The 21,056-nt window shown below is 39.1% G+C and overlaps 2 protein-coding genes across 3 annotated transcripts in view; one reads left to right on the top strand and one right to left on the bottom strand.

Annotated features, from left to right (window-relative positions):
- LOC125278656 (1-phosphatidylinositol 4,5-bisphosphate phosphodiesterase beta-1) overlaps window positions 1-6,961 on the bottom strand; it is a 66,348-nt gene extending 59,387 nt beyond the window's left edge. Inside the window, exons 1-2 of the mRNA XM_048207971.1 lie at window positions 5,937-6,961; window positions 2,347-2,424 (exon numbers count right to left, since the gene is read on the bottom strand). Coding sequence (XP_048063928.1) covers window positions 2,347-2,424; window positions 5,937-6,035 — 177 coding nt within the window. The 5' untranslated portion in view covers window positions 6,036-6,961. The remainder of the gene's footprint in view (window positions 1-2,346; window positions 2,425-5,936) is intronic.
- Window positions 6,962-9,445: 2,484 nt separating this feature from the next.
- On the top strand, window positions 9,446-20,121 carry LOC125278659 (frizzled-6-like). Of its 2 annotated transcripts, none has more exons than XM_048207988.1 (7): window positions 9,446-9,602; window positions 10,965-11,227; window positions 11,990-12,186; window positions 12,566-13,571; window positions 13,651-13,799; window positions 17,028-17,369; window positions 19,007-20,121. In XM_048207988.1, the coding sequence occupies exons 2-7, from the start codon at window positions 11,039-11,041 to the stop codon at window positions 19,071-19,073; spliced, it is 1,950 nt and encodes a 649-aa protein (XP_048063945.1). In that variant the 5' UTR covers window positions 9,446-9,602; window positions 10,965-11,038; the 3' UTR covers window positions 19,074-20,121. The 2 variants fall into 2 exon arrangements, with proteins under 2 accessions (XP_048063945.1, XP_048063946.1); XM_048207989.1 differs by having other exon boundaries at window positions 9,459-9,602; window positions 10,946-11,227.
- Window positions 20,122-21,056: the final 935 nt, after the last annotated feature.

Consider the following 21,056-nt stretch of genomic DNA (forward strand, 5'->3'; position numbering starts at 1 on the left):
TCTAAAGATCGCTGTCACTCCACAGGCCACAGAAGTACACACACTATGTGTGTTCTACATATACACACCAGCCTACACTAATAAACAATTTATGTAAAAAAAAATGTCCAGGGGTCAGAGTGCGCAGGTTCAGTACGCAAGTCCTAAAAGACATTCAGAGTTCAGATTCAGACACTTAGCAGAAAGTGAGCAAAATTCAAGATTGCAGGGTCATTGATGATGTGTGAGAGACAGAAAGAGCTCTCAGAAATCTGACAATGTTTGTCTTGAAAAGTATCGTTACAGGTGGAGAATTTGCTTTAAAAGAGGATGAATTGTCATCAACACACTGAAAGCTCTCCAATAAGTTGTATCTCCCAATTCAGCTTAAATACATTAATAAACAAACAAACACTCACTAATAGACTTCAATAGTTGCATACAGGTCTAGTCATGACAAGTAATCTTTTTCAAGAGCAGACGTGGTCTGACATACTGAGCTGTGGTGCTCTCACAGGCAATTCAACATTTCCTGATACCAGTCTCATCTCCCCTCACCATCATTTGATGTCCTCTCTCCTCCCCTGAAGATAAACTGCAGTCTCAAAGAATTTCAATGAATGACTGAATAATCTGAAACTACTGCTAGCGATTGCAGACAAATGATGGCAATGCCAAATGATCATGTGATGGACAAACTAGATGTAAAGCCACAAGAGGAAGAGGATCAAGACAGATTACATGACTGTGAGAGCGGATTCATGTGCCAGAGCTGTAACAACAAAGCATCTCTCCATTAGCAAATCACCTCTGTGGTTGAACACTCTGGAGGCGGCGGTCGCACCGGCGATGCCACCTTGCTGTTTATCTTATCTGTGTGAAAGAGACTCAAGATACTCTGTCAATTTTGGACATACAATTAAGAGTTATACACCATTCTAATCTGTGAAATGTCTTCCTTTATTTGTGCACACTCAGAAAACAATTTGTTGTGCTTTTTGCAAAATAAAGAAAACGAACATGATGCACGAGCCACAGTCTCTCTCTGAATGAAGTCTATTCTGAAAGTCCTCAGAAAATGAACTGTAACTTAATGAATACCAATGACACAAAAATGAGACATAATGTCTAAGGAAATGTTAAAATGTCAGGTTTTAAATCATGTTAGTCAAACCGAAAACAAATATTCTGTTTATGTAATCTGGATGAAAAGAGAGACATGTCAGACGTTGGCGAGTCAGCTCATTATCCACTAATTCGGTCACGCCCACGAAGCACGAGCTCTATTCAGACGCCAATTCTGATGCGATACCTGCAAAAGAGTGATGCATCAGCTCAGAAAAACGCATCAAGTTTAGTCAGTTTCGTGTACTTTTCATGCTTTGCATTACAGAAATACATTATTTTTTAAAGTATATTAAAGTAGAAAAACATTATTTTAAATTGTAATAATGTTTCACAGTATTGCTGTTTTTTTCTGTATATTTGATCAAATAAATGCAGGCTTGATGAGCATGAGACTTCTTTCAAAAACATTATAAATAGTAATGTGTCCAATCTTTTGACTAGTACTGTAATTTAAAATTTATGCCTATACAACATTTTCTTCACATGATGTGCAAAAATACATGCATGCATAAGTGTGCACTCTGTTTCGGACTTGTTTTGGACTTGTTGTTGTTCCATTTCCCGCCACTAGTCAATCACCATGGTTACTGATCACCTCAATTATCACATTCAGCTGTGTCCAATCACCGCCTTGTGTTCCTGTGCATATAAGCCCTGTGTTTCCTGTGATCAACCTGCAAATTCAATTTTTACTTTGATTTTTGGCGTGATTTTGAATCCAGCCCTCAGTTTGTTGATTTTTGCTTCTATTGACCATTGTGACATCATTTTGGTCTCAACGAATTAAACAATGTATATAAGTAAAGATTTTCAAGCATCCAGATCCAAAGTGTGATTTACGTGTTCGCTTATTTTTTTTTAGCAGTGATACTGCATATTTACAGAACCATTTCTGTAATGCATGCAACGCAAAGACATTTCGATTACAAGTATGCAGTGGATCAACAACCTTCTGTTCTCAAATACAAATACTCACATTCCATTTATCAGAAGGCAGTTCTCCTCATTTACAAAGCATGTCTATAATTGCATCCATCTAAACTGTCAGTCAACTGCAATCATATTTTCACAAAGCACTGCAAAACACTAAAAAGGCCTTTATGTTTTGAGAAGAAACTGAAATGCATTAATTAAAAGCAAACCACTCTGTAAGAGACACTATTATTGATTGGCAGTAATTTTGCCATCATCTAAATCAAACGCAGGACAAAGTTTGATTTGAAAAATGACACTAATTACCTTATTCTGATCAGTCCAGTACAGGAAGTATCCGTGAGGATCAACACGCAGTGTCACCGGCGTAACTGTGGTGCAGTCCTACAAAAACACAAGACAATCATATCAGGGTCATCACAGCACAATGTTTATTTTTATGACAGTCAACATAATGAATACTAATGATTGTACAAGAGAAACATGAGTAGATGAGAAGAATTAAAAATATGGTGTTTGTGTTCATGTGAGAAATAGAGAGAAATTAAAGAGAAAGACAGATGTGAACCAGTAGAGTAAACAGATCACTGCAGTTCCTGCAACACAAACCTTATCGTGAATGAAACTGAGAGTTGAGTGTGAGCCGTCGGACGCAGAAAGACAAGAGCGGCTCGTGTGTCATTTAACCCTCAGGAATTTACATAGCAACTGCAAATATTACTGGAGCTCTATAAAAAGACCTGCACGCTTTTGTTGAGGAACACAGTGGTGTTTTGTAGCACCTAAACTTCAGCAGGGGCCGATTTCACATGCAGACATTCGACACACATCAGTGCTTTAGAATTAGTCCAAAACACTGAGAAGAGATAAACACCCCCACAGATCACACGCCAGAGCTTTCACCAGAGTGTCCGATCGAGAATACAGTCAACAACTCGTCTGATCGGTTCCCGTTTCTAACTGATTTATTGCTGGGAGGCTTTTAGATACAGGTTCTGCCACCGTAAGACAAACACACTGGCAGAGAAACCACAGCCGGGAACGCTGCTACTGACATGTTATAGACAACAGAGCAAGTTTCAAACCCCTTTGGGTCCTTCACTGAAACACAACCTCCATCTCCTTGATGAAACAATAAAAATGACCATCCTGGTCTCAACCCAAGCCCGGGGAGGGCAGAGCTTCTTTCCAGACTCTCACGGTGTGTTTAGACAGCGGAAGATGGTGACACACGTATTCCTAGAGAAAGTCTCTGATCTCCATGCAGTCTCACTGCTGTCCGAAGTAACACCTGAGATACTGAGGAGATACAGTATTCTTTCCTATGGGATCTGCAGTTACAGATAGTTCTGTTACTCCCATTGAGGGAATTTAAAGCCAGACAGAAAATACACCAGATGCTTGAGGCGAAGAGTCTGAGTGAGTGCTACAAAGAGGAAAATCAATCTCATGGCAGGAGAAATGGGCTTTTCGTTACTGCAAAGACACTGGATTAGAAAAGCTCCAGAGACATTCTGTCATTTTCCGCACAATGGCAACATGCATGCAGTCCGACATCTGACAAGGAGGTTTAATAATGAACATAAAAGTGTTTTACATTCTGGTTTAAGCCGGTGATGTGTTCCTTAGTATATCCAATACCCCAAAAAAGATTATTTCAACTGTTTATATTGGGCAGGTTATGTTGTATATTCTATATTATTATATAACAGTTATTTTGTTGGCAATACAATACAAAAAGTCCTATATTGATTGTGCCAAATCTAATTTTTGATAATTCAGTGAATAAAAACTGAAAAGAAAAAAGAAGAGTCATCTTATTTGATTATCTTCTTCTTTTAATCTTAATTGACTTGATGGGCAAAAGGTCAGAGATTCAAATCAAATGAATGAATCAGTTCAAATGTAAAGACTATAAAGAGCCAAACAAAGAGTTCAGACTCTGATTGAACAAGACAGCTGATAAACACACGCCTGTGACACACATCAGATCAACTTGCTGTAAACAACCTTCAGGCCAAACTGTAAGCGTACCAGCAGCATTTCCATTAATGAAACAGGATGAAGAAAGTTCAAAGAATGAAAGGGACCAAAAGAGGAACACATGAATAGGGGAAACTCAGGCTCAAATTGACCGCAAACTGGGAAAATTCTGGAGGCAGAGCGTCACCTGCATCCCTGCTCCTCGCACACGTCAGGAAACACACGTGTGCACTGGAGGAGGCCAGCGAAAGTGATCCGTCACTTCAACACTGCATCATTTATGAGCTCCGAGAGCTGCTTTGGAGCATTTCATTTCTTTTTTTCTTTTTATAAAAATAAGAAGAGATAATAAAAAGACACTAGAAATCTACAAGGTATAATATCTGGACGCTAATATCGGTTTGTATTCTGTACGCACTTGGAGATTCACTCAATTTTAAATACAGTTGTCACTATTTAGCAGACGCTTTCATCCAAAATGACTTACCAATGAGGAATACAACAAAGTGAAGTAAAATACAAAAAATACTAAATTTAATGACAATTTTGCTTCTCCTTACTGAAAAATGTACAATCTAGACTATTCGAATACTCGGTTACTTGAAGGAATCAGATTGGTTGTTGGATGACTAATCGACTAGTCAACCATCATGCCACACCTCTTCACTTGACAAAGATTTAACTGGAGCAGTTTATGTCTGTCTAAGAACCTCTTTCTGGAAACACAGCTCCAGCATCAAAGATGAGGATTCACCATCAACATCTCCCTGATCTGCCTGCTGCTTCAACACATAATGCTTTCACTCTCTCATTCATTTATGCCGTTCATAGGATGGGCAAAACACAGTAAGAACTCCCAGAATATCGCAGAATATCGCTAGAGATGTTCAGTAAACCAGCAGGTGAAGTTCCCGTTTAAAACTGATTACGATCGACTGGAGAGAAGTGGTTCCTGATGGGAAAAATCCCACTTCTATCCTACACAGGGTCTCATCAGATGCAGACACGCTTCTGTCGTCCCTCTTCGCCACACACCGGCCCAACACTTCATAGTTTAAATGAGGCTTGCAGTTAAAACAATATAGTTCTCCCATGACTTCTGTGAAATTAATTTTGTCAAATCAGTAATACAAAGAACCTATCTACAGTTTTGAGTTTTTCCTCTTCTGGTAAAATCCGAAGTTATCTCTGTTGTTTAGTTGTGCTTGTCTCTCCATGAAGCTCTTTGTCTGCATTTTGTTTTCCTATCAAATCACTTTAGCTTGATGACTTTCACAGCTTTGACCTTTATGGCAGGAGAGGCCAGTGTTTGAAAGCTTGAGGGGGAAATATGGGAAGAAGCATTTCCGGCATCACTTCCAAGGTGCATATGCAGCCAGCTGTTATGATTAAAGTTATTAATAAGGTAATTTCCCTAAACATTATGTCAAAGAAACATTAAAGCTGAAACTGATGCAGCTTTATGCAAATATGACATGACAACATGCCTGTATAGTGCAGCATGACACATCTTACACAGCATATCTGCATTTATAGAGAGAATCACTCTAAATGTAAATTCTGTCATCATTTACTCTTCAAAAACCAAGGCTGTATGTCTTTTTCTCAGTACTTTACTCTTGAATCTATTTGGGGTTACCAAGAAAATATTCATTCGGGTTTGGAACAACATGAGGGAGATTAAATGATGACAGAAGGTTCGTTTTGGGGTGAATTATCTTTTTAATAGGTTTTCAATAAACATTTTAATTTAAGACGCACACAAAGCAATCCTAGAGGAAACAAGCATTTGTCTAATTGGACATTTGACAGAACCTGATAGTTACACTCGCAGCGCGCGCTAACAATTCCAACAAGTTCACTTAAAAAAAAAAAAAAGGAAAAGGACTGAATTTACCATCTATGTTACTTACATCGTCCCATTTCATGAACTTGTCACCCGTCTTCAGCTTCTCGGGCACTGAAACGCGTTTGAGCTGGAGCGCGTGAACTCCCGGCTGCGCTCCCGCCATCTGGCACGTCCGTGTCACCGCGCGCTGAACTTCACGCGAGCGATGCTACCGCTTCTGAACAGATCTGAGACATTCACTGCTGCGTCTCTGCAAACGACTCATTGCTCGCCACCGTGTCCCGAGCTCAGGATTGGTGCATTTGTAGATTCACTGTTACGCGCACAGAGATCAGATGCACGCTCCCGTTGTTAACAGTCTGTCATGAACACTCGTCGCCCTGCGCGCAAACCTACAGAAAGAAAACATTGAAGATGAAAGTCATGACATATTGTTTCCACAGACATTTCCGAAATCAAAGGGACACCAAATGAGATTTTAGCTAAAGAAAAATGATCTCAGGAATTTCACAACAGGCATCTAAAGAAAAAAAGATATAAATAAATAGGCTATAAATGATTGCAATGTAAATTCCATAGTAAAGGTATTAATTATGAAAAACATTCATCAGTTCGTCTTTCTGTGATTCATCTTTGGCTTCTAAAAAAAAGATATGGCAAAAAAACTATACAAGAAATATGTAAGTTTTGATGCAAAACGGCAAAAGTCAAAATATTCATGAAGTATTATGGACTCGTACAATAAAGTTCGGACACATTTACAGTGAAAGTAACGGGAGATTTTTGCTGCAATAATAAGGGGGAGTATGAAAAAGCAGCTTTGCAAAGGTTGTTCTTTGAAACTGAATTAAAGTACAAAGCAAGAAATAAAACAGAAATATAACCTGGGAACTCAACATTTTTAATTGATCTTCAATTTAATTTCGGTTTATGGTTATCTGAGAGTAGGCTAAAAACCTTTTAAAACATAATAAACTCAACAAATCTTAACTAAAAGTTTTTAGTTTATACGTTTCTGAACTGAGGCTGTAAGTGTAAAAACAAATATTTATTGAAGAGGTTCTGATTTAAATCAGCAACCCTGCCCTCATACTCAATGCTCTGATGCCATCTTGTGCTTCACTTAAAAATAACAAGCCTTTATACAAATTCACATTGTGTAGAAGTCTCTTCTACAGCTGCATTTGGTTGATCAAAAATACTGTAAAAACATCAATACTGGGAAACAGTATTACTATTTAAAATAACTTTTTTCTATTTTAACATATTTTGATTTTTTTAAATGAACAAATCCGCAGAAATCATTCTAATATGCTGTATATACTCTAAATCATTATAATGTTCATTTCTGGAGCTCAACATTTCTCAAACATTTCTTACTTAATAAAGTGTGGAAACCACAGCATTAAGAGTTAGCAAACAATTAAGGGATTCTTTGTTTTGAGTTTGGGGAACAGTCATTTTTGGGAAAAAAATGTAACACTATAAATCTATTCACTGTCGTTTTAGACAAACTTTAAGCATCCTTCCTATGCATTTCTACAGGTTCTGCACTGTATAAAAAAATAAATAAAAATCAATAAAAAAATGGAAAATGTACTGGCAGAAAATCACTGATGGTTTGAGGACCCTATTGGAATTGCTCCATTTCTTCTTCTTCTCCCAAATGAATCACTTTTTTGAGGGCCTAAACATGCTCGAAAACTCATAAAACTTTGCACACTTTTCCTAAGGCCAACTGGTGGCGGTGAGCCCGGGTGCGAGGGCCCTTTCATCGCTGCTTGCAGCTTTAATATAAAATTATAATTTTACAGACACTTCTGTTAACCCTAAAACACAATGCAATGAAGTTCAAAGTACAGGAAAAAAACACCTGTGAAAAATAAATACGGAAAATTCTGTCAAATTGACACCCTATCCTATTTTTTTAGAGAGCGTAAACAGTACAGATAACTTTAGCAACATTCGAACATGGTATTCTGTTCTTTACTCAAATGAGCTCATTTAAAAAACATTATCTTGGACACACTTCCTTCTATACATAAGAAACTTTGATAAGAGCTCCAGAAGGACTATTCTGTTGAATTCTCCTGGAGATTATTTCTTTGGCACGGTCACATGCCTCTAAAAATAATAAACAACCCCTGAGAGCACAGTTAGATAAATCATAGGCGATATATCGGTTTTGTCAGGACTTCACTGGAACAGAACATGAAAACTACATCCACACAGAGCAATGATACAAACTTCTACACATGATTCATATTTTAACATATAGTGACCAATGGTGCTATAAATCTAAAGAATTACACTCAGTGGATTCATGTAGCGCGTTACTGACCTTCACGACCTTAGACACGTTGTGTTCACGTCTCATCATGAGAACAGCAGAGCAAAACCAATAAGAACAAAGTTCAAACTGACAGTTCTCTTTCCACAAAATCTAACTCTTGATTAATTTGATTAATAAATTACAAAACTGGAAGCCGGATAAATGAGTAAACACTGTTACTGCATTCCTGACATGGTCAGATACCAAATACAGACATCGCCTGTAACAGAAACACCAGAATAGATACACTAGTTTAATAAAACTATGATTTCTTGTTCATTATGTAATTCAGGAAGAGGGACTGTAAATCCACCCCTTCACAAGTGTAAGGTGTATGATGTTTTCCTGAGATGTTTGATTGAACACAAGAGTAGATAGCACATGAACTTATCTGGAAAACCTGGGTCTTTTCCATCGGCATTCCCTTTCATCTCAATGGCTGTTGCTCGATGAACCTGTGTGCTCGTCTTTGTGACTGATCACTCATTAAAGAGATCGCTCAGGCACTGTGAAACATACGATCATCCAATGCTTTCAAGAGCTCTCAAAAATGTCACTGATAAAACTTCAGTAAGAAACTACTGAAATAAAGTTGCATGGGGGGGGGGACCATGCTTTTGCCATCAGAATGGTGAAGTTACAGCTTTTGCATCTGTCTGGAATCACTTCAACTTCTCTAAAGGACAACATCTGAAACTTTACTGTCTTAAAAGTGCAAAATAAAGAATTAAATATTAAAAACACATTTTAAAAAAGAGAAAGATCACTGGTGACAGTATTGAGCCTCACTGAGTCAAAGGAATAAAATATTAATATAACAACATGCAGGAAACGCACATGATACTGAGATAATGATGATAGACCTATTGATAGTCAAACTGAAACTGCGAATAATGATAAAGAGAGGTGAGACCAGATCAAAGTGATAATCTTCATCATACAGTCGTTCAGGTGATGTGTGTTCATGATCCATTACGACAACAATAAGGGCGAGATTTTCGGCGTCTTGCGGTGAGTTCATCAGAGCGATGTGATTAAACACAAGATTAAACACAAGATTAAACACAAGATTAAACACAAGATTAAACACAGATACAGCAGAACTTCAACTCAGCCGCTGTGCGCGATTATTACAGTAGTTACAGTAATATACAGAGAGAGACGCGCTGTGTGTGTGTGTGTGTGTGTGTGTGTGTAAACATCTGATAGAGTCCTGCGAAGGTGAATATGATGACGTTTTCTGCGCACGCGCATACCTGAGTTTAGTTTTTCTCGGAAGTCACAAACTCCCACAAAGCGATTGTTTCTCTCCTGCTCTTCAGGAGAACTCACGGATACATGAAGACTTCTGAAACAAAGTCCCCGGTGGAGAATGACCTAGAGGATTTTGTACCTAAAGTAAGATATAATCAAATTGTACAAACATTTGTGAAACTTTGTGCGATATTTGATGTGCTCAGTGTCCGGAGTTGATAAGCCTACATGTTCCAATGAAAAAATACTATAGTAATTTATAGTAAATACTATAGTGTTTTTGAACCATACTATAGTAAATTGTAGTATACTGTATATTTTAGAGTATTTACAACACTTTGTTAATCAATGCTACATCATACTGTGGTATTAACTATAGTGAACTGATAAACTATAATAAATACTTTAGTTTTTACCACTGTAGTATAATATAGCCTATGGTTGTAGAAAACTTGGGTAAAGTAAATTGTTTATATTACTATAGTTGTTATATTACCACAACAAATTAATTCAAGTAGTTTACTATAGTATGGTTCAAAAACACTATAGTATTATTTACTATAAATTACTAGAGTATTTTTCATGTTTGAACAGAAACACGTTTAGACCAAACAAACCATTATTAAAACAGGAAGAGAAGTCAAAAACATGACGTTTATATGACACAAAATGAATGTTGAATACAAACTTTCTAGGATGGATTATGTAAATAAGGAAGACTAATAGAAAATTCAGCATGCTTTTCTGGGAGGATGGTTAGTGAATCAATACTGGTCAAAGTCTGCATCATGTCTAATTTTATATATTTGCTGATAATTAAGCTCCTACACAAACGATATCCTCTGATATCTATTGATATTTAAATCATTTACATTTAAGATCGTCTTGATAATTAATCACTAATTAGGATGATTAATCTCTCCTACCACTCAACAATACTTCTCAATAGAGTAAATCAGCAGAGCAAATCTTGCAGTCAGATACAGACCACCACCATCATAAACATACGTGAAGCATAAATCTGACTCGTCAACACGTGACGTTGAACTTCATATTCTGTTCATTCATTATGGCAAATTTATTATATATGACCCTGACCTTCATTCTCACTTGTTTTGAGATCCTAAATTTGAACTTTTCAATGCCACAGGCATGACAACCCACTATAGTCATACTTAGAGCTGATTTTCTTGAATGGTTTCCTCTGATTGATTATATGTGCAGAAGGAGGCAAGTTTAAGTTGTCCAGTGGCGCAGAGCAAACCCTCTCAACTGTTGTTTGTGTAAGGTTGTTTGTTGCTGTTGATTATTAAGTACATTATCAATAAAATTATCCTAAATATGCATGATTACAAATAGAAAGATTCAAACTTTCGATTTTCAAGACAGTTTTTATTTTGCTTTTATTAATTGAGAGCACACAAATACTTGTTATATTTAGCAGATTGAATTCCAGTCTCGACGTGACTGTGCTCATATTACATTAGTCCTCGTGTGTTCATGTAGATGTCTGTGCTGGTGTCCCGCTGATGACTCCGATATCCTGGAGATCCTCCTGAATCATCTGGGCTCAACTCCGGATGGCTGCCATGCAGATCCTGCTTTGGTTCAGCATCGCTTTGTTCCTGCTGGACTCTTGCATGAGCCACACTTTGTTCACGTGCGAGCCTGTGCATGTGCAGTGGTGTCATGGCATGCCGTACAACACCACCTTTTTCCCCAACATGCTTGAGCACTATGACCAGGACATCGCTGCAATAAAGATGAAGGTAAGGTTTGGTGAAGGTCATTTGAATCTGCAGCCCAGCCTGTGGATCCATGTTTCTCTAATTTTGATATTCAGACCAACATCACAATTGGGAGTGTATGATAATGCTTTTATATTACACTTCACAAAAAATGTAACGGCATAGTTGACCCCAAAATAAAAATTGACATCATTTAGTCATCCTTGTGTTGTTCTGAACCTGTATGATTTTGTCCCATGAAACACAAAAGAAGATATTCAAAAAATGTTTTCGTGTTTCGTGTAACGTCATACAGGTTTGGAGCGACATGCGGGAGAGTATCCTTTGATACATTTCAGACATAATATCACCAGTTACTTTGTCTGTTTTTCTTCTGCCAATGTAAATAGATCCAAACCAAAGCACATCTCGCAGCAGAATCTACCGCTACACATGTCCAAGCAGCAGAGGTGCCTCTGTCTTCTGAGATAGAAAGCAGCATATCCACTGCTGTAGAAGACAGAACTTCTTTTCTTTGTTTGCGGACATGACGTAAACATGTGAGGATGATCATGTTTGTGATGTTGTGCAAAAAAGCCTCTGCTCAAGTGCAGGACAGAGTATTTCTACATCAGTAACCGAGAGGACTATTGCCTCTGTGAAAGGGCACTTCAGCGACTAACAGAGAAACACGGTTACAAACTGAACTCGCAGTCGCTTTTGACATTAACATGCTTCCATAGACTTCAGTGAGCTTATATTCACTGACTATTTATGCAATTCTTTTTCTTTTTGTCTGTGTAGCACTTCATGCCGCTGGCCAGCCTGCGCTGCTCTCCTGACGTGCATCTGTTCCTGTGCCAGGCTTTTGTTCCCGAGTGCAGGGATCACACGCGTGTGCTGCGGCCGTGCAGAGAGCTGTGTGAGCGCGTGCGGTCCGACTGCAGCGGAGACATGCTCACCTTCGGGATCAGCTGGCCGACAGAGCTGCAGTGCGACCGGTGAGACCTTCAAGTTTTGCTTACATCTGATAGTGTCAGTGCAGTTAAATCAGTAATATTACTGAATATTAAGTGTCCTCAGTTAGGATTCAGATAAACTATGTGATTGAAATCCTACATGCAGCATTGTTTTGAAAGAGCAGAAAATGTAAAGGGATTATAATAATAAAGCTATCAACAGATATATTGATTATTAAAGTAATTGTTATTTGCAGCCTTAATGGTGATTTTTTTTTTTTTTTTTTTTTTTTTTTTGAAAAAACATATTTTATGTAACTAGAATTGAAAGACCCTTTGGTTTGACAGTGAGACACTGTGTATGTTTTCAGATCTGTGAATTATTTGTGATTTTTTTTTTATGTTTGTTTGTGTTTTTCAGATTGGAATCATGTCGCTTTTCTCCTGACGGTTCTGCCGTTTCAGCCGTAGAAGAAGTGACCACGTCCAGAAGCTCTCTGTCGTCCGGACGGGATCTGGGATTCTGGTGCCCCCTTCAGCTGAAGACTCGCTCCGGCTCTTTCCTCGGGACTCAAGACTGCGCGCCGCCCTGCGACAACATGTACCTTAAGCCACATGAAGTGCGTTTCGCTAAGACCTTCATCGGCGTGAGCTCCGTTGTGTGCTTGTGTGCAACTCTGTTCACATTTTTAACCTTCCTCATTGATGTCGAGCGATTTCGCTACCCCGAGCGGCCGATCGTCTTCTACTCTGTCTGCTACAGTTTTGTCTCTCTCGTCTATTTTGTTGGTTTTCTGTTGGATGACGCGGCCGCTTGCTCTGAGCCGAGTGTGCCGGGCCGCGTGTCGACGGTCGTGCTGGGAGGCCGGAGCCGCAGCTGCTCGCTGCTCTTCATGCTGCTCTACTTCTCCTCCACTGCGGGAATGGTGTGGTGGGTCATTCTGACCATCACCTGGTTTCTGGCTGCAGGGCCGAAGTGGAGCTGTGAAGCCATAGAGAAGAAGGCCGTGTGGTTCCACGCGGTGGCCTGGGGTCTGCCCGCGGCGCTGACCGTCGTGCTGCTGGCGCTCAATAAGGTGGAGGGAGACGGCATCAGCGGCGTGTGCTTCGTCGGCCTGTACGATCTGGCGGTGCTGCGCTGGTTCGTCGTGGCTCCGCTGGCCATCGGGGTGCTGGTCGGCCTGTCGCTGCTGCTCGCTGGCATCGTGTCTCTGAACCACGTGCGTCAGGTGATCCAGCATGACGAACGGAACCAGGAGAAGCTGAAGAAGTTCATGATCCGCATCGGCGTGTTCAGCGGCCTCTACCTGCTGCCTCTGCTGGTGCTGCTCGGCTGCTACCTGTACGAACAAGCCCAGCGCCGCACCTGGGAGAACAGCTGGATCCACGAGCACTGTCAGGAGTACAGCATCCCCTGCTCCAGCCGCGTGAGACATCAGTCCTGTGCTGTGAGATTATCAAAGTGTTTAGTCTCTGCCTGCCTGACTGTTCTTTGGTTTGTTGTAGAGTATTGATGCGGAGCGGCCTGAGCTCTCCCTGTTTCTCATCAAGTACCTGATGACGCTGGTTGTGGGAATACCAGCTGTGTTCTGGGTCAGCAGTAAGAAGACCTGCTCGGAGTGGGCGTCATTCTTCAAGAGAACGCGCAAAAAAGAGTGAGGCCACTTTCTCTAACCCTAACTCAACTGTTTATGGCTTTATGGATTATTCTTTTTGTCATGTTTTCCACTTTAGTTTCACTCTGATCTGTTCAATGCAATATAATTTAAACAAAAAAAGGTTGATTATGATTTGACTTTTTTAACTTTAGTTCGTGTGTAATGTTGCTGTTTGATCATAAACAACATCTGCAAAGTTACAACGCTCAAAGTTCAATCTAAAGAGAGATATTTTCTTTTACAGAAATCGCTGTTTAAGGACTACAACAAACAGCTTGGTGACATCACTAACACTAAAATTTACATAAATGCGTAAAATGACGGCATGTCAACAACACTCTACTACAACAACTCTTCCTCTTCTCTAAAGCAGCCTGACATGGCCCCGCCCCCTTTGTTGTGTGTTCTCGGGGGCGGGGCCATGTTGAGCTGCTTTAGAGAAGAGGAAGAGTTGTTGTAGTAGAGTGTTGTTGTCATGCCGACGCCAGACTGCTTCACAAACGAGGGTCAATTCAACACAAAAGATGAACATGACGGCACATGCTAGTGGATGAGTTGAATCAACTCCACAGCAACTACAGGTCCTGGTCGTATAATTAGAATATCATCAAAAAGTTGATTTATTTCACTAATTCCATTCAAAATGTGAAACTTGTATATTCTATTCATTCATTACACACAGACTGATATATTTCATATGTTTATTTCTTTTAATCTTGATGATTATAACTGACAACTAAGTAAAATCCCAAATTCAGTATCTCAGAAAATTAGAATATTACTTAAGACCAATACAAAGAAAGGATTTTTAGAAATCTTGGCCAACTGAAAAGTATGAACATGAAAAGAATGAGCATGTACAGCACTCAATACTTAGTAGGGGCTCCTTTTGCCTGAATTACTGCAGCAATGCGGCGTGGCATGGAGTCGATCAGTCTGTGGCACTGCTCAGGTGTTATGAGAGCCCAGGTTGCTCTGATAGTGGCCTTCAGCTCTTCTGCATTGTTGGGTCTGGCATATCGCTTCTTCCTCTTCACAATACCCCATAGATTTTCTATGGGGTTAAGGTCAGGCGAGTTTGCTGGCCAATTAAGAACACGGATACCATGGTCCTTAAACCAGGTACTGGTAGCTTTGGCACTGTGTGCAGGTGCCAAGTCCTGTTGGAAAATGAAATCTGCATCTCCATAAAGTTGGTCAGCAGCAGGAAGCATGAAGTGCTCTAAAACTTCGGCTGCGTTGACCTTGGACCTCAGAAAACACAGTGGACCAACACCAGCAGATGACATGGCACCCCAAACCATCACTTACTGTGGAAACTTTACACTGGACCTCAAGCAACGTGGATTGTGTGCCTCTCCTCTCTTCCTCCAGACTCTGGGACCCTGATTTTACAAAATTTACTTTCATCAGAGAACATAACTTTGGACCACTCAGCAGAAGTCCAGTCCTTTTTGTCTGTAGATGCTTCTGACGCTGTCTGTTGTTCAAGAGTGGCTTGACACAAGGAATGCGACAGCTGAAACCCAGGTCTTGCATACGTCTGTGCGTAGTGGTTCTTGAAGCACTGACTCCAGCTGCAGTCCACTCTTTGTGAATCTCCCCCACATTTTTTAATGGGTTTTGTTTCACAATCCTCTCCAGGGTGCGGTTATCCCTATTGCTTGTACACTTTTTTCTACCACATCTTTTCCTTCCCTTCGCCTCTCTATTAATGTGCTTGGACACAGAGCTCTGTGAACAGCCAGCCTCTTTTGCAAAGACCTTTTGTATCTTGCCCTCCTTGTGCAAGGTGTCAATGGTCGTCTTTTGGACAACTGTCAAGTCAGCAGTCTTCCCCATGATTGTGTAGCCTACAGAACTAGACTGAGAGACCATTTAAAGGCTAACCCTTTGCAGGTGTTTTGAGTAAATTAGCTGATTAGAGTGTGGCACCAGGTGTCTTCAATATTGAACTTTTTCACAATATTCTAATTTTCTGAGATTCTAAATTTTGGATTTTCCTTAGTTGTCAGTTAAAATCATCAAAATTAAAATAAATAAACATTTGAAATATATCAGTCTGTGTGTAATGAATGAATATAATATACAAGTTTCACTTTTGGAATGGAATTTTTGATGATATTCTAATTATATGACCAGCACCTGTACATAAATGTATCCACTAACCATTCAGAAACGTCCAGTTTCATTCTAAAAGTTGTAACTTCTTTGTTGTTGTCTCTCCATCAGTGTCGACTCCGGTTTGAACAATGTAAGGCTGAACACCGTTACTGACAATGTCATTTTGGCTGCGTGAGATTCTCCAGCCTTGTTGTTGTTGAGCTGTTAAAGCTCCGCCCTCTTCTGGAAAGGGGGCGGGAGCAGCAGCTCATTTGCATTTAAAGGGACACACAAAAACGGCGTGTTTTTGCTCACACCCAAATAGGGTCAAATTTGACAAGCTATAATAAATGATCTGTGGGGGATTTTGAGCTGAAACTTCACACACACATTCTGGAGACACCAGAGACTGATATTACATCTTGTGAAAGGAGCATTATAGGTCCCATTTAATGTTGAGGAAGCAACTGTTTTGCATGTCTACCTGTATAAAAACAGAATCTATGTGATTTTTGTAGTGCTGTCAAAATTAACATGTTAACGGAAGCAGTTACTTTTTTTCTCAGTTTAACGTGTTAGAAATATTTAATGCAATTAATGCAGCATCCATTTTTTTCCCATCATAATTTGGCCAAGCGTTACATTACACTGTCAAACCAAAAATTATTCAGATATTTTTTATATATTTTTACTAGTGGGTTCAGGACACTATAGTTCATTTATATGATCACCGGGGCAAAGCAAGACTTCGCAGCGTGCGTGTGTGCGTGTGTAATGTGGTGCAGGTGCAGGAATGAGGGCCTATGGGTAGTGAAGTCTGAATGGGAAACGGTCAGTATTGTGATGGCTCCCTCTGGTGGTGCGAGGAAGGAGGTGCGGGAGCCTCGCTTGTAATAGTAGCAGTGATACTGGCCTTCATTCATAAAAAGATGCCATTACAACAAATATTCAAAATATACTGTCTTTAACTTGTTTCTACATTAATTTGGAGTGTAACTGTAACTGTAAAAAATATTAAAAACCCCAATGTTTTTAATCGTGATTAATTACAGATAAAGTGTGCGATTAATTCGGTAATTTTTTGATCGATTGACAGCAGTTCTTGTTGTTTCTGTGCTTCAGCCCCATCAGCGAGAGCAGGCGTGTCCTGCAGGAGTCCTGCGAGTTCTTCCTCAAGCACAACAGCCGCGTGCAGCACAAGTCCAAACACTACAAGTCCTCCTCACACAAGCTCAAGGTCGTGTCCAAGTCCATGGGCACCAGCACAGGCGTTCACACCCCTGTCAGCAGTAACCATGACAACACGCCTGTCTCCACGGCAATCCGCAACCACTGCGTTCCCAGCCAGAGCGTCTGTGATCCGCCTCACTCCTCGGAAGGCTTGGGCTCGATGGTTCCCACTGAGAGACGCAGTAAAGCCGACACTTCCAGTCGGATCAGCAGCCGCGCTGAAAGCTTACACAGGTCAGTATTTTATATTATGATGATTATTTGACAATGGTGCATGCAGTTTACATTCAGATCACATGACAGCCTTTCCACTGGGAACATCAATTCATTTAATCACTGATCTGAAGTACTAAAAGGAAAGCAGATGCATCTATTCATTGTTTTGTATGTTACATCATCTCTATTCAAATTAAGCATTTTACTTGGGTTCAGTTGTTATAATAGTGTATTCATGGCCATTTGTTTGTTTAACTTTTGCATTATATGCTCAAGGATACCTAGAAATGACACTGTTTACATGTGGCTATCTCCCCCCAAAGACTCTCCGATTTATTATCCAACTTTATTTTAAACGCAAGAATGGTACGGCAATTTGTACATTGAATGTGTCTGGCTTCCTGTGTCATTCACTTCAAAACACAAAATAGGTATGTGCACAATGACTTATTTTATGAACTTTAAACTGAAATTTTACTATTCTAACCCTAACCCCAGAGACGGTCTGTATATACGATTATACGATCCATTTGAAATATACTCTTTAATCTATGAACAGTCAATACCGCTTAAAACAGGTCAGATATATGCGATGTGCTTGCCTGGCGTTATGATCACTGTATATTAAATTTAATCAACGTTAGCCAATATAGACATGTTGATTCAAATCAACTGAATCAATAGTGCAAGACCAATAAGTTAAAACCTAATAGCCTATTATAAACAGATTTCCTCAAATAAAATCACAATAATAGTTTGACAACTATACATTATGTAAGCATATTCTCTAAGTGTCAGGTACGTTTTAAAAATTTTTTTTTTAATGTTTTTCTTTTAATCCAATATAAAATTTCATACCGTATTGTCCCTCATAACCGGTAGTATAATGAGCCTATAAGCAAGCTTATTTGTTCGTTTGACATGACATAGAAGAAAACACTACTAGTTTTGCGAAGGCTTCCGAGTGGACGTTTCTCTGAACCCGCCGCGAGTGAAAACCAACACATGCTAAACCTGAGATAAAATGGAATGATTTTGTTTTCTGTTCCAGATATATAATATTTAAATGAATTTTAAAATCTAACATTAACATGATGGTTATTTAAACATAGCCTTTGTAAAAATAAAAAATAAAACATTAAACGTGCATAAAAAAAATAAAAAAAAAGTAAATGGCTAGTCGACTTCCAAGTCGACTAGCAGCAGCAATAGTCTCACACATCTCTAGTACTAAACAGCCTGTTATGCTGCTTGATGTTGCAAACTGGTATTTCTTAACATATTATTTTCATGTATTGTCATAAACACACTGGTTTGTAGCTCAAATAGTTTTGCTTTATTAGGGTTAGGGTTAGGGTTAGGCTAACCCTAACCCTAACCCTAACTTTATTCTTCTGATTCATTAGCCACTGTAAGTAAATAACTAGAAGTCTCACACATACACAGAAAATATCTTAATTCCACGTTGAAATTTTTATTAGTGCTTTAACAAAAATACAAGCTTCACATTTCAGAATTTCTTTTGTCTCCTGCAGCTTTCCAGACAGACAGATGAACTTGCTGAGCCTGCAGTATTCCTTGCATTTGTCAGATCTCAATAGATGTTTAATTTTTCCTTCTGCTGTTTAACACCTACTTTAATTGGCTTTTTGAAGGTTGACACCCAAAGATGACGTGCTGGAGGCTGGCCAGAGCTCCGCCCACTGCACCAGCAGCCAATGAAAGCTCAGGTTGGGCTTTGCATCTGAATGGAGGTCAGAGAGAGAGAGACTTCTGGCTCCGCCCTTCATTCTCTGTAGTTTTTCATTATTGATGTCCGCAGCACTGGAATCTCTGCTTGAGTTCCTGTACCTTCTTGTAAGATCTGAGGGTTGTAATGGTCACGCAGCTGATGCTCACTGACAGGATCCATTTTGACTGACAGTCTTATAAGTCCGTTGTGATTTTTGCAGCTGCGGGAACCGGATTGCACATTTGTAACACTTCTCTAAGTGATTCATCACTGGAATGGTCTTAACACTGGAATCTATGAACAAAAGCAACAGATTTGACTCAAGAATCACTCTTAAATGAAATGTTCTAAAGATTTCTACAGAATTTGCACAAGTCCTCTAGCTCTTCACCAAAAAATATCCCAAACTGGAAATACAGCAATAATGTTTAGTAATATTAAATTTCTCTGCCTTCAAGTAAAACTTAATCTTCAAATTAAAATGATAAAGATTAACGTATTTAACATTTCAGTTGAATCTCAGCTTTTCTATCAAATAATCTTTTTACTTAGTTTTGCTAAATGTATTTTTAATATGTATGATATATAGACCTTAGTGCCTTCTTAAATAGAAGTACAGTGTGTTAAACAGTTTGTACTGCTGTTTAACAACATGCCAGATGCTCATCTGACAAAACATACCCCCCCCCCAAAAAAAAAAAATTAAAATAAAAATTAGTAGACCAAAACTCCATAAAGTTTTGAAAGTTTTTACATTTATCTAGTACCTTTACCTATACAGTATGTACCATTGTAAAGAGTCTATCTCTCACAGCCTCGTTTTCATCTGTTAAATTCAATATGGCGTCTGCTAAGGTTAATAAACTAAGGTTTATTGATGTTCATTATTATGCCAGTTATGCAGGGTTTTTTGCACCTTCTATAGTTACAAAAATACTTTAAACGTTCTTTACACTGTGTGCAGAATTATTAGGCAAGCTGATTTTCTGATCATATTTTTTTTCCAAGCACATTTTACCAATTCCAATCCACATCAATCTTAATAACTACTATTAATAATGTTTTTAATCATTTATAAGTGATATATAATTGTTCATGAAGGCTGGAAATGAAAAATGCCTTATATTCAGGTGTGCAGAATTATTAGGCAGGTTTGCTTTTACAGGCAAAATGAGCCAAAAAAAGAGATTTAACTCAGACTGAAAAGTCAAAAATTATTAAATACTCACAAGAAGGACGCAATACTAATGCAATACTAGAATTTGCAAAGTTAAAGCATGACCAAGGGAAAGCAAAATGCTCATGGGGTCAGCGGGGTCATACAAAATCAGGTGGAAAAGAAAAGACACATGTTAACTGCAAAAGATTGAAGAATTAAGGTGAAGAATTAAGTGTGAAACCATCAGGAACCCTTTAGTCTCCAGCGCCACCATTTTCCAGAACTGCAACCTACCTGGAGTCTCCAGAAGTGCAAGGTGTTAGGATCTCAGAGACTTAGGTTAGCTAAAGAATCCTAAAAAATGACCCGCTCTTAATAATAATCACAAGCTGAAGTGTTATAAAATACATGAAGACTGGGTTTTTATAGGCTTTATAGACAGACAGCTTGAGAGTGACTCCTGAAGGATCAGCACCACATCCTCTTGTACCACTGTTTGAAGAATTTATCTTCCAGAATCTGGCAGTAAGGTGTGGGAGTTTACTTTTAGTCCCTCTCTTATCCTGAAATGTCCGTCTTGCAGAGATGGACTAAAAATGATCTTCCAAAACTTACTGCCAGATTCTGGAAGATAAATTCTTCAAACAGTGGTACAAGAGGATGTGGTGCTGATCCTTCAGGAGTCACTCTCAAGCTGTCTGTCTATAAAGCCTATAAAAACCCAGTCTTCATGTATTTTATAACACTTCAGCTTGTGATTCTTATTAAGAGCGGGTCATTTTTTAGGATTCTTTAGCTAACCTAACTAAGTCTC

This window comes from Megalobrama amblycephala, linkage group LG11 (assembly GCF_018812025.1).
Source record: "Megalobrama amblycephala isolate DHTTF-2021 linkage group LG11, ASM1881202v1, whole genome shotgun sequence".
NCBI classification, from domain to species: domain Eukaryota; kingdom Metazoa; phylum Chordata; class Actinopteri; order Cypriniformes; family Xenocyprididae; genus Megalobrama; species Megalobrama amblycephala.

Bases quoted from the DNA above. Each gene is read 5' to 3' on its own strand.
- LOC125278659 (XM_048207988.1), top strand. From the start codon at position 11,039: ATGGCTGCCATGCAGATCCTGCTTTGGTTCAGCATCGCTTTGTTCCTG. The intron at 12,187-12,565 runs GTGAGACCTTCA...TGTGTTTTTCAG, and splicing joins ACAGAGCTGCAGTGCGACCG to ATTGGAATCATGTCGCTTTT. The intron at 13,800-17,027 runs GTGAGGCCACTT...TCTGTGCTTCAG, and splicing joins AAGAGAACGCGCAAAAAAGA to CCCCATCAGCGAGAGCAGGC.